Source organism: Coregonus lavaretus, assembly GCF_964263955.1.
Source record: "Coregonus lavaretus genome assembly, chromosome: 17".
In the NCBI taxonomy this organism is placed as follows: Eukaryota; Metazoa; Chordata; class Actinopteri; order Salmoniformes; family Salmonidae; genus Coregonus; species Coregonus lavaretus.
The window spans coordinates 21,526,290-21,540,801 of NC_140004.1; the positions used below are offsets into that span (position 1 = coordinate 21,526,290).

The following is a 14,512-nucleotide window of genomic DNA, read 5'->3' on the forward strand; positions in this document are numbered from 1 at the left end:
AAAAACCTGTTTTTTTTCCTTTGTCATAATGGGGATTTTTATTTTTATTTTATTTAATCCGTTTTAGAATAAGGCTGTAACTTAACAAAATGTGGAAAAAGGGAAGGGGACTGAATACTTTCCGAATCCACTGTGGTTCACTGTGACCTGCTGCTGACTATCAGGCAGTGAGCTGGCTGTTGCTGAGTGAGTGAGTGGTGGGGATGGCCAGAGGGGTGTGTGTGTGTTGAGAGTGCTGGTTGAGAGAGCGCTACAGCCGGCAGCTGAGTCACTCGCACTTCGTGATAACGTTTTACCATTTGTAGGTAGGCCATTTGTAGATTGTCATTATGGAGACACCTATTTCCAACCCTATTTCCATAAAACAAATGAACGTGCTAAAACTGATGCATCAAGAAATAACAGCGACAAAGCATTGGAAAACAACATTAGGTGCACTAGAGCGCTTTGGATAAATTCGCGGAGGTGGTATAAAGTAAACTGCATTCTAATGTCGATTTTGCTTATGGAAAACCGTATCAAGTTAAGGGTTTTACGAATGCTCCGTTTTTTGGTCTCTAGCCCTGCGGCGAGTGGACATTTGAAATGGTCGTTATGGAACTCCCTCCTGTGCTTCTGTCATTGGGAGAAAAAAGTTCACAATGAAACTGACATTAACTGTGGAGAATGATACATTTGCATCTGTTGGCCATCAACTTGCCTGTTCTTTTTTTATGCCATTGTAGGCTACTGTAGCCTACAATTTGATACAATAAATATGTTGAAATTATGATATCGCTGGAGTCATTGCAAATCAATTTGTGCCACTTGTGTAGCCTACCTGGAGCTGGCAAATGGATTTAATAAATAGCCTATAACTTCAGTTTATTGTTGTTGTAGCCATGTGTTATTATGCGATTATTAATGGCCATGTTTAGTTAGTTAATTAATTGGATGTTATGAATTGTGATTATGGTCACAGCTCTATCGCAAATATATCATTCTCCATATTTAATATCAGTTTCATTGTGGACTTTTCCCTGAAATGAGATGTAGGCCTATCAGGGGCTATAGGCTACCTGCATCTAGCTCAGCAAACCATGGCAAAGTAGCCTATGTCTATTGAAATGACAAGTCAATCTCACAAATAGGCCATTTTTAATAGTCTTAACAAATAGTCTAAACATCTGGCACATAATAACCCCGGGTGAGAGTCCTCAATGGCGCTGGCCATGCTAAAATGGGCTTTTGGCCACTAGAGTCCTCTGTCTATCTCTATGGGTAGGCTACAGCGGTGTTGCGGGTGGGATGGCAGGGGGAGCCAGATTTATTCAATCCGAGTGATGCGAATAGGCATTTGCTATGCTATGCGATGCTGGGGGGGAGGCTTCCACGAGTCCGGAATCTCGTTGTCTATGCAGTCATTTGACCGGGGGTGGTGAGGAGCAGCCTGAGTTGAGAGAAGTTAGGAAGGCATGAGTGCACAGTAAAAGCATAGTAAAGGAATATTTGAGCGTTGTTTTGGAGTCGGTTTGACTTTTTGTTAGTGAGCAAATGGATTTATGAAAAACGACGAACGGATCTTCTATCGCTTCTAAAATCTCTTAGAACTGGAGTGGGGGTGATTTGTGACAAAGGTACAACTACACTTAATCATATTTTATTGTAGCCTATGTAGGCCTATGCTAAATGTTTTCCTCTTTCTACGTTTTCACCTATAGCTACTGAAATTTAGAGATCTGGGATTGGGGCACGCTTTTCTCCGGAGCAATCTTTCTTTTGATGCCTTGCGCATTTTATTTTATTTTGGGCAAGTAGGGTAAACGTGGGAAAGGGCAAATATATTTTTTAAGTTTCCTCTTAATACTGGAGCATCTTTACGGGCTAAAGTTAACGACGTTGGATATTCAAGCTTTTGTAAAGTTTTAACATCAAAACTCGCACTCTGAGTACGACATATTTCTACGCTGGCTGTTTCGTCGCCCCTCAATAAGGTAGGTTTTTCAAGGTGGGAATTGGGATCATTACTTAGGCTACATGTTCGGCACAGAGCGTGCGGTTTGAATTACTTTTAGGGAGGCATGACTTAGATCAGTATCAGGTATCCACATTTTGACAGATACACATAGGTCTCAGCAAGGACATTTTGTTTGTGTTTTTTTTTAGGTGTTTCTGGTTTCGAAACAAACCCTGACACTAATGATGTGACTAGAGCTTTTCTTTTCCCCTTTTTCACAGATTTTAGATAATTATTTTGTTTCCCCCCTGTGAAGTCGGTTGACAATTAATTAACATTTTGTGATAGTTTTGTATTTTAATTTAATTTGTATTTCATGTGCTTAATTGGTTGGGAAGAGTATATGGAGTAGTGGGGGGAAATGTATTGTTGGATTTTATTGTGACTTTCCTGCTTGATCTCTTCAATTAGCACACCCATAAGCTTACATTAGGATTCAAAATACCCTAGGTCAGTGTGACATGCAAAATGTAAATACATTTGGCATAGGGATTTTGCATATGTTTGCATTTTAAATCAAGAAATGTTAGGGCGTGGTGGCTATGCAATGTTTTTACTTGGTCTTCTTTATAATGTTTCTTTTGATAATTGTTTGTCATTCCCAACCTTTACCAGAGATATTCTGTAGCTTCTTCCTCCCTCACCTGTGCCCTCAGATTCAGTATCTTTGGGTAGTTTTTAGGGAATGATGCTTCAGTACTCGAGAGGTGTTCTGTTAAACAAGAAAACTAAACGGGTTTTGGAGAATGAGCTTAGTCAAAAATGATATGGAGTAGCAAGAATGCACATGTCGAATGTACACAACAAAAGTGTTTAGTGTGAAACAAACGTTTACATTTAAGTCATTTAGCATATGCTCTTATCCAGAGCCACTTACAAACATGCGCTCAAATGCATATTGATTGAATGATGCTTTCTTGCTGTGCAACACTGCTTAGAGGTTTCAGTTACAGGTTTTGATTTCAGTCCCTCGGTTGTCAACCCCAGGTAGTAAGCATACTTACCGGGAGAATAGCATATACAATACAAACAGGTGACTGTGCTGCTTGCCGATTAATCCTTACTTGTGACTCTTCTTGAAAACAACTGACTGAGATCTACCATCTCTTCCTGTGTGAATTAAGGTAAAGGATAATGTCCATGACACTCCCTCTGGGTATAATCCTTGTAGCTTTTGGTGTGAGGAAAGTAGATTTCCCCATCACTTTCTTTAGTACACACCTCGATGAACCTCACTATATTAAATCATGTGTCCATCCCTAAAGCTCTAAAATGTTACTTCCAAGTTGGTTTGAAATGAGAGTGAGTGGTCCTCTGTAGCTCAGCTGGTAGAGCACGGCGCTTGTAACGCCAGGGTAGTGGGTTCGATCCCCGGGACCACCCATACACAAAAATGTATGCCCGCAAGTCGCTTTGGATAAAAGCGTCTGCTAAATGGCATATTATTATTAGGATGAATGATTGAGCTAATCAGCATTCCCTTAAGGAGTTCACCAAGAAAACAGTTGTTCTGTTGAGCTGTAGGAAAGGAAGATAGGAATTTTCCTGCCCTCTTAATTTACGGGGCTGCTGGATTGGCACAGAATTATTGTTGCTTGCTGTTGATGTGGAAAGTTGTGGCATTAAATAACTTATCAAGAAGTTCTCGAATGCAGGTTATGTATAACTTACACTGAGTATACAAAACATTAAGAACTCTTTCCAAGACATAGACTGACCATGTGAATCCAGGTGAAAGCTATGATCCCTTATTGATGTCACTTGTTAAATCCACTTCAATCAGTGTAGATGAAGGGGAGGAGACAGGTTAAATAAGGATTTTTAAGCCTGGAGACAATTGAGACGTGTTATGTATGTGTCACTCAGAGGCTGAAGACAAAATATTTAAGTGCCTTTGAACGGGGTATAGTAGTAGTTGCCAGGTGCACCAGTTTGTGTCAAGAACTGCAACGCTGCTGGGTTTTTCAAACTCAACCGTTTCCTGTGTGTATCAAGAATGGTCCACCACCCAAAGGACATCCAGCCAACTTGACACAACTGTGGGAAGCATTGGAGTCAACATGGGCCAGCATCTCTTTCAAACGCTTTCGACACCCTGTAGAGTGCATGCCCCATCTAAAATAAAATATCCCAATGCCCCAGGGCAGTGATTGGGGGCATTGCTCTGTGTAAGGTGCCGTCTATCAGATTGGATGTTAAACGGGTGTCCTGACTCTGTGTGGTAACTAAAGATCCTATGGCACTTATTGTAAGAGTAGGGTTGTTAAACCCAGTTTCCTGGCTAAATTCCCAATCTGGCCCTCATACCACCATGGCCACCTAATTATCCCCAGCTTCCATTTGGCTCATTCATCCCCCCTCCTCTCCCCTGTAACTACTCCTCAGGTCGTTGCTGTAAATGAGAATGTGTTCTCAGTCAACTTACCTGGTAAAATAAGGGTATAAAAGTAATCGGCAAGGACTAGGGAGTGATTTAGGATAAAAATAAACGGAATAGAGCTAAGCACAAGCAAAATCCTAGAGGAAAACTTGGTTCTGTTTGCTTTCCAACAGACACTGGGAGACAAATTCACCTTTCAGCAGGACAATAACCTAAAACACAAGGCTACATCTACACTGGTGTTATTTACCAATGAGGACATTGAATGTTCCTGAGTGGCCTAGTTAGTTTGACTTAAATCGATTTGAAGATCTATAGAAAGACTTGAAAATGGCGGTCTAGCATTGATCGACAACCAACTTGACAGAGCTTAAAGAATTTTCAAAATAATAATGTGCAACTATTTTACAATCCAAGTATGCAAAGCTCTTAGAGATTGACCCAGAAAGACTCACAGCTGTAAGCGATGCCAAAGATGATTCTAACATGTATTGACTCAGGGATGTGAATACATGTAAATTAGATATTTCTGTATTACATTTTCAATAAATTCTAACAACATGTTTTCACTTTGTCATTATGTGGTATTGTGTGCAGGTGGGTGATATTTTTATTTATTTATTCCATTTTGAATTCAGGCTGTAACAAGATAGTGTGGAATTAGTTAAGGGGTATGAATACTTTCTGAAGGCACTCATTCATGCTACACACACATCACAATGCATTATTGCAACCACGTCAAAGGAATTCCTCTCCTCCCTCTGCAACTTTGGTGTCCACCTACAGTCCCATTTCAAGGTTGATCAAGAAAGTGGTTCATAGAAACTGGCACATTATTTCACAGCGACCCCAGTTTTGGTAAAGCGTTTGAATCCACCCTGAGGTTTTGCTATAAAAGACCCTCAAATTTAAGGGATTACTTAAGGTCAGATTTGCCATTCTTGATGGCAATTTCCCTTGTCACAACTACGTTCACTGTTATGCCATGATCAGAGGGAACTCTCTTATCCATCCCATTCGGTAAGAGGATAAAGGTTTGAGGTTGATTAATCTATAACACGATATATGTTGTATATCTCCTTACGTGTTCCTGTAACTGAATGGAGCTGGAGGGAATAGCAGTCTTTTTACGGGCTCCTGACCAATTGTGCTATTTTGTGGGGGGTTTTGCGCTGATCTTACCTTTTTATGTACATAATGTTTCCGCCATTGTTTCCTATGACCGAAAAGAGCTTCTGGACATCAACAGAGATCACTAACCTCGATTTGGATGAAGATTTCTACTTCAATGTGTCGGAAGCGAAGGACAAACTGCTCATCCAGGACCAGGCCCAAATCCCTGACAAAAAAAAGTAAAAAATTAACGCCATTATAGAGTCCGGCGTGCGGGATACCTGACGAGACTACGTCGGCGAGTGGATAAACCGCCTCTAGCCTCCGTTCCATTGACGAACGTGCAGTCACTGGTGAATAAACTGGACGAGCGCCGTTTGAGACTATCCTATCAACGTGATCTGAAGAACTGTAATATCCTGTGTTTTTCAGAGTCGTGGCTGAACATGGAAAATATATACACAGCTGTTTTTCTATACATCAGCAGGACAGAACGTCAGCTTCAGGTAAACTCGGGGGGTGGGGGGTGTGTCTTTTTGTTAACAGCTGGTGCTCGATCTCTAATATTAAGGATGTTATGAGGTTCTGCTCGAATCAAGAGAATACCTCTTGATAAGCTGTAGACCATACTATTTACTTGGTGGTCTATTTACCACCACAAACCAATGCTGGCACTAAGACCGCCCTCAACAAGCTGTATAGGGCCATAAGCAAACAAGAAAATGCTCACCCAGAGGCGGCGCTCCTAGTGGCCGGTAATTTTAATGCAGGAAAACTGAAATCCGTTTTACCTAATTTCTACCAGCATGTCACCTGTGCAGCTAGAGGCGAAAAACTGTAGATCACCTTTACTCCACGCATAGCGATGCACACAAAGCTCTCCCTCCATTTGTTAAATCTGACCATAACTCTATCCTCCTGATTCCTGCTTACAAGCAAAAACTCAAACCGGAAGTACCAATGACGAGCTCAATACGGAAGTGGTCTGATGAAGCGGATGCTAAGCTACAGGACTGTTTCGCTAGCACAGAATATGGAATATGTTCTGGGATTCATCCGATAGTATTGAGGAGTTTACCACATTAGTCACCGGCTTCATTCAGTACAGGACCAAGATCAAATCCTACTACACCGGCTCTGACGGCCCCAGGTGGCGAGGGTAGGCAACAACACCTCCGCCACGCTAACCATCAACAAGGGGGCCCCTCAGGGATGCATGCTTAGTCCCCTGCTGTACTCCCTGTTCACCCACGACTACATGGCTGTGCATGTCTCCAATGCCATCATTAAGTTTGCCGACGGCATGACGGTGGTAGGCCTGATCACCGACGACGATGAGACGGCCTACCGGAAGGAGGTCAGAGACCTGGCAGAAGTGGTGCCAGAACAACAACCTCTTCCTCAATGTCAGCAAGACAAAGGAGCTGATCGTGGACTACAGAAAACGGAGGGCCGAGCACACCCCCATTCACATCGACAGTGCTGTAGTGGAGCGGGTCGAGAGCTTCAAGTTCCTCTGTGTCCACATCACTAAGGACCTATCATGGTCCAAACACAGTCATGAAGAGGGCGAGACTATGCCTCTTCCCCCTCAGGAGGCTGAAAAGATTTGTCATGGGCCCTCAGATCCTCAAAGTTCTACAGCTGCACCATTGAGAGCATCTTGACTGGCTGCATCACCACTTGGAATGGCAACTGCTTGGCATCCAACTGCAAGGCGCTCCCTGCCATCCAGGACCTCTATACCAGGCGGTGTCAGAGGAAGGCCCTAAAACTGTTCAGACTCCAGCCACCCAATTCATGGGCTGTTCTGTCTGCTACCGCATGGCAAGTGGTACCAGAGTGCTTAGTCTGGGGACCGAAAGGCTCCTGAACAGCTTCTACCCCCAAGCCATTAGACTGCTGAACAGTTAATCAAATGGTTACCCTGACTATTTGCATTGACCCCCTCTTTTTGCATTGACTCTTTTGAACTGGCTCTATGCACACTCTCCTGACTCTACCCACACACTCACACATATTAAACCAACACACACACGCTCACACACACATACGCTCAAACACACAACACACACATGCATATTGACGCCAAACACACTCTCACATGCATGTAGACACACTTTCACACTCTTCACATACGCTGCTGCTACTCTGTCTATCCTGATTGCGTAGTCACTTTTACCCCTACCTAAATGTACATATTACTTAAATTGCCTCGTACCCCTGCACATTGACTCAGTACCGGTACTCCTTGTATATAGCCCTGTTATTGTTATTTTATTGTGTAAATATTTCATTTTTTTGAACTCTGCATTGTTGGGCAAGGGCTCGTAAGTATGCATTTCACAGTAAAGTTGATACCTGTTGTATTCGGCGCATGTGACAAACACATTTGATTTGATCTTCTATTTTTATTATGTGGGTAAGACCAAACGTGAACTTAAGATACGTTTTGTAGCATAAGAGCTCCATTTGCAACCACGATGAAAAATCACCTGTTGCCAGGCATTTCAATAGCCATAATCATGAACTAAGTGCCTTGCGTTGTGTGGGCATTGAATTGGTGAAGAATACGTGGCGTAGGGGAGGAGATTGGGATAAATTACTTCTCCAAAGAGAGACATATTGGATAGACCACTTGGGCAATCTTGCCCCAGCAGGTCTCAATAAGTAATATTCATTTTCTTGTTATTTTGTAGAAGGCTATAAGTATGTAGACCGAATATACCCTCCTATAGGCTATGACATCATAATGTACTGTATCTTTATTGTGTGTTTATGTGTATATATGTTTTCATGTTTCCCCCACAGCTCCCTCTGCTGGGATCTCTTGATTGGCCTAATACTGACATTGTGAATCTATAATTATGCCCACCTGTGTGTGGCCTGTATTGTTGTCATAACATTGCCTCCTATGCATGCTGAAGAAGGGCTCATACCCAAAACATTTGTGCGGCAATACAAATATGTTCAGTTAAGTTTATTCACCGGAGTGCTGTCCTATTGTTATTTTTTTGTTCTTTATGTACATAGGACTAATAAAACTTGAAAACTTGAACCTCCATGGAGAGAAGCTTGGTGCCTCAGCACAGTAGACTGGCTCTGGGAGTGGAGAAATGAGTGAAGTTGGACTACAGAAGGAATTTTATGCATGCATGGATGGATACAGTGAACAGTAATTACGGGGCCATGCTTGGGCTAATACCATGTCTCTGCATGTTTGGGAGGGAAGGAAAATAAATGCACCGTAACTTTTCGTTATCAATGTGAAGGCAGAGCATTCTGATTTGTTAATAACTTCACATTTAAATTCTCAGATGTCTGTGTCTCTCTATAAAAATGTTGTTTTTGCTAAACTCACCACTCTTCTGTGAACTTCATTGCTCATTGATCCACCAGCTCATCTCTGTCTCAACTAGTGTGGCTCAGTGTGATTGTAAATTAGGTAGAGGCTATTTGGGCTATGTGACACGATGAGCAGTGACCCCACAGCTATTGTTTGGAAGAAAATGTTTTTGTGTACTTGGATGAATGTCTACTTACTTTTAGTGTAATTGTATTGAAACAGCCTTAGGGTCCCATTTCAAGGACACATAAAAACAATGTTAGTGTCAACTGTCAGAGACTACATCTTTTGTACCTATTTATTTCCAAACCCTCTTTGTGCACAACATCCATGAGATGAGGAGGATATTTCTACATCAGTCAAGCTTTGCTGCAGACTCACAATGCATAATATGGCAGTGACTCAGTCTCTGTTATTCTCCTTAGTTGTAGGAAATGCTGAGAATAAATTAACTGAATGTCTTGTTCCTATTTTGTGTGCTTTTCTCAAAACGTCTTGTCATGTCCCGGAAAAGACTAGTGGACCACAAGATAGGCCTGAACACTGTTTATTCTTGTCAATGATCCCTTTTATGTGAACTTAAAAATAACCATCAAAGGTGATAGGTTTTTCTGATTATGTAATATTCAGAAAACATTCACTCACCATTAGTGTGTGTCTTGTGCGGTATGTTTTTAGCATAGGCCTACAGTAAAAACACAGGTTGCACTTGACAAACTTGGAAGTGGGCGTTGCATCATATTTCACTCCCCGAAGACACCATTTGTTCCCTCATCATGAAACATTGTCTAAATGGTTGTGTAGTGGTCGCGCTCGGGGAACGTGGTTGGCTGTGTGGACTTCCGTCTGGCAGCTGAAGTGAATTCTTGGAGCCTGACCAGGCACTGACTCACTGCTTACGGGCCTGTGATGACCAAGCTCCTTTATCCCCCAAGACCCTCTGATCCAACTCAGCTGCTGGAACACTGAGCCATTCTTGGAAAGTGAAATTGAATTTCTTTAGATGACAGTACAGGGAACATGTTTAAGTGGAGAACACTCATGAAGAACATCAGAATTGACCGAACATTATTCCTCTGTAGAGTCATGGGGATGACCTGACCTCCACTGGATGTTTCCCATTTCTTTTTTTTCTGATTGCTTGGATCTGTAGAATCTGGATCACACCAACCTGCTTTTACATAAGTGAACTATGTAGACTATGTTGTTACCACATGCACTGACTCATCCTATATCTCCTCACTTTTATTGCTGATTTCATTCCAGAGATTATTATATTTCCATATTTGTCTTTTAATGCTTGATACTTTGGACAAAATGTAAATTCATTGTGTATAGCCTACTTCATGAATGTTTTCATGCAACAATTAGGCTAGTTCTCAGAAGCCTGCACCCTACAACAAGCATTTGTTTCACACCACTTGACAGGCATGAGAACAAATGGGGGTTGGGGTTGGGGCCAAAACCAACTGTTAGGTGATAGATCTGTAAGTGTGGAAATTATGTCTTGGCGGCCTCTCTACAGGGGTGTCACATAACAACCCTGAGTTTTGGGGTCCTTTAACAAATTCCTCAAGGGGGATTATGGGAGTGTGGGGCAAGTGTTAATCTCCCTGGCCAGATGCTGCAGGGTGATGGGGCGAGCAGATGTGCATGTGAGGGTCACCCACAGCAGTGTGCCTTCTTACAACACGTCCTCAGCTTCAGTATGCCATCACAGCCATGGGGAGCAATACTCTCAATGCTCTTGGGATTACCCCCCCCATCCATGACATGAGCTCTGCCTGCCCAGTTATCGGTTGTCTTTCATGAATCCCTATAGGAATTTACCTTTTTGTTTCCTCTCTTCATTCTTCTTAATTGTATCCTCCTTGTTGTATTTTGGCAAGAAAGATGACTTTGTAACGATCATTGTTGCCTTTTTTTAGAACACGCTTATTTAAAGTTACTGGTTGTGAAGTTCACAACCAGTAACTTTAAATAAGCGTGTTCTAAAAAAAGGCAACAATGATCGTTACAAAGTCATCTTTCTTGCCAAAATACAACAAGGAGGATACAATTAAGAAGAATGAAGAGAGGAAACAAAAAGGTAAATTCCTATAGGGATTCAACACAATGTGAAGAAAGGTGTTTTTTTTAAGATTATGTTGCATAGAAATACTTTTTGTTACAATGTGAGTTAACATAACCTTTTTCCTCTGTGTAATTAGACTAGCTGTATGAGTTTGGCAGTGAAACATTTGAATCTCGGCTCCTAGGTTTTGTCTGTAGTAATACTATTACATACATACCATGATAATATATCATGCCTCTTGTTTCTTTTGTTCTAACTTCTTTAGAACTATGTAATACAATTTCACTTGTTTGTTTTGTAATACCTGAACAATCTGATGCATGCTTTGTTTGTATTTTCTTATTACACTGGGAGTATCTGCACTTGCAAAAAATGCAAATCACCCAGCTCATTGAAATTCAAAATCATACTGTCCAAAAATAGATGTTTTATCAACCCACAATTTAAACTCTGCTAATTCAATTTAAACTTGTTAATTCTCCATTTTGCAGTGTTAGTCTTTACATGAATAATGAGTTTGTTTGGCATGAAATGCAATAGATCCCTTGTGAGAAATCCATCTGAGAGTGTTTCAGTTTCAGCACAGCTCAGCATCTACTCTTCCTCAGCATTCTAACTCTCAAAGCTCAGCTCTCGTTTTATGCAAGGCTCTCAACAAAGGCTCATAACTTTGCATTTGTGTTTGGCATGCCTCATTTGTGAGCACAGTTTCACCTTGTTTTTGTTCCTCCAGGTTGGCACTGTGAATGGCTCAGTGCTGATGCCCCAGAGGTCCAGATGGCATTCCATTCACAGAGCAATCAACAGCTGTAGCGCCCCCCACAGGATGTTGGCGGTGCGGAGTACGCTGGTGGTTCTGGCCTTGCTTGCCCACATTTTACCAGCCCAGGCCCGGCCTGCAATCCCCGATGAAGGTAAGGCTCCTGTCTGGCCTCTTTAAAAAAAAATATATATATATATATATATATGCCGCCAGTCAATCACCTAAATGTATGTCTTCTTGTGTGTCACATTTCTCTTGATCATGTTTTCTAGTCAAAATGAACCACAATATATTTTACTGGCTCTTATCCCAGACCTTTTTGAAATCGGTCATATGCTGTTATTTTTTATTATTAATTTACATCAGTAGATGGATTTAAGATGAGATGTAGTTACCAACATAAACAATGGTCCAGATTTTTTATTTTATTTGACAATCACTCCATTTTACCTGTAATGCTTTTATTCCTCTGGTCTCTGTAGCTGTACAATAATCTGGAGACTTTTCCAGTGTTTGAAGTTTCTCTTTGTAGTCTGTGTAGCCCCCTCCCATTTCCCTGTATTCGATGTAATGTAATGAGCCTAACTGGATCTAACTTGACATGGCTGCATTTGTAACCCTAGAGACATTTCCCTGTATGCTCTCAGTATCTACTCTTCTATATTCTTGTAAAGCTCAGATAGCTAACTTTTAGGTTGCCTTTTCGTAGGCTACCTATTTGTTGCACAAGCTCAGCTGAAAAAAAGGGAAAAGAGTCACTGAAATAGAATCCTGAAAAATGTTTATTTTGGCTGGATTCCAATACTGTAATGGCTGCCTGGACTTGTGGGTGGAATGTTTTGGATGTTTACACTCAGGAATCGGAAGTAGAGTGCTGCAAATGGAATATAATAAAGCCCAGCATTATAATTAGAGTAATTATGAAAGAGGGTCTTTTTTGGGCAGTAAGCCTTAAAATAAAACTAGGCAGAGCTGTGTTTATCCCAACACTGAGACAGGGAGGGAGCAAATGGCTCCCATCTGTAGCCTCAGGCCCAGGCAACTACACTACATAGCTAGCAGTTCCTGCTCCTATCCTCTCCTCCTCCTTTGTAATGAAAATGTATTTTTTTGTCACAGAGGGAAGAGTTAACTGCCAGAGAAACTATAAATGATGAAGTAGAGAAATACCCATGAGTCCACTTGGAGCCCTTTCTAAACCAAAGAGATATGGTTTCTAAGAAAACAGTGTATTTTCTTACAGCTAGAATGAGAGAGATTGGAGGATATACACTACTGTTCAAAAGTTAGGGTCACTTATACATTTCTTTGTTTTCGAAAGAAAAAGAAAAAAATGTGTCCATTAAAATAACATCAAATTGATCAGAAATACAGTGTAGACATTGTTAATGTTGTAAATGGCTATTGTAGCTGGAAACGGCTGATTTTTTTAATGGAATATCTATGTATGCGTACAGAGGCCCATTATCAGCAACCATCAGTCCTGTGTTCCAATGGCACGTTGTGTTTGCTAATCCAAGTTTATCATTTGAAAAGGCTAATTGATCATTAGAAAACCCTTTTGCAATTATGTTAGCATAGCTGAAAACTGTTGTGCTGATTAAAGAAGCAATAAAACTGGTGCCCACAGGTCCTCAACTGGCAGCTTCATTAAATAGTACCCGCAAAACACCAGTCTCAACGTCAACAGTGAAGAGGCAACTCCGGGATCTCAGACTGGCCAATAAAAAGAAAAGATTAAGATGGGCAGTCTGAGATATGGCTTTTTCTTTGCAACTCTGCCTAGAAGGTCAGCATCCCGGAGTTGCCTCTTCACTGTTGACGTTGAGACTGGTGTTTTGCGGGTACTATTTAATGAAGCTGCCAATTGAGGACCTGTGAGGCACCGGTCTCTCCTACTATTTGTCCTCTTGCTCAGTTGTGCACTGGGGCCTCCCACTCCTCTTTCTATTCTGGTTAGAGACAGTTTGCGCTGTTCTATGAAGGGAGTAGTACACAGCGTTGTACGAGATCTTCAGTTTCTTGGCAATTTCTTGCATGGAATAGCCTTCATTTCTCAGAACAAGAATAGACTGACGAGTTTCAGAAGAAAGTTATTTGTTTCTGGCCATTTTGAGCCTGTAATTGAACCCACAATTGCTGATGCTCCAGATACTCAACTAGTCTCAAGAAGGCCAGTTTTATTGCTTCTTTAATTAGCACAACAGTTTTCAGCTGTGCTAACATAATTGCAAAAGGGTTTTCTAATGATCAATTAGCCTTTTCAAATGATAAACTTGGATTAGCAAACACAACGTGCCATTGGAACACAGGACTGATGGTTGCTGATAATGGGCCTCTGTACACATACGTAGATATTCCACAGGCGGCAGGTAGCTTAGTGGTTAAGAGCGTTGTGCCAGTAACCGAAAGGTCGCTGGTTCTAATCCCCGAGCCGACTAGGTGAAAAATCTGTCGATGTGCCCTTGAGCAAGGCACTTAACCCTAATTGCTCCTGTAAGTCGCTCTGGATAAGAGCGTCTGCTAAATGACCAATTATTTATTATTATTATAAAAAATCTGCCGTTTCCAGCTACAATAGCCATTTACAACATTAACAATGTCTACACTGTATTTCTGATCAATTTGATGTTATTTTAATGGACAAAAAATTGCTTTTCTTTCGAAAACAAGGAAGTTTATAAGTGAACCCAAACTTTTGAAAGGTAGTGTATGTTGACCGATCGGCTCGATTCGGTCTTAGGTAGCAAAAATTTGAAATTGTGTTTTTTACATTGGATAAAAGTAGAGACTCAGAGCTAGAAGATTGTATATCATACACTAACTACAGTTGAGGAACA

At 41.3% G+C, this 14,512-nt stretch overlaps 1 protein-coding gene across 1 annotated transcript in view; it reads left to right on the forward strand.

Moving 5' to 3' along the window:
• Positions 1-1,428: 1,428 nt before the first annotated feature.
• The window catches only part of fgfr1a (fibroblast growth factor receptor 1a), a 44,858-nt gene continuing 31,774 nt past the window's right edge, over positions 1,429-14,512 (forward strand). Inside the window, exons 1-2 of the mRNA XM_084180451.1 lie at positions 1,429-1,973; positions 11,643-11,823. Of these exons, the coding sequence (XP_084036577.1) occupies positions 11,670-11,823 (154 nt within the window). The 5' untranslated portion in view covers positions 1,429-1,973; positions 11,643-11,669. The remainder of the gene's footprint in view (positions 1,974-11,642; positions 11,824-14,512) is intronic.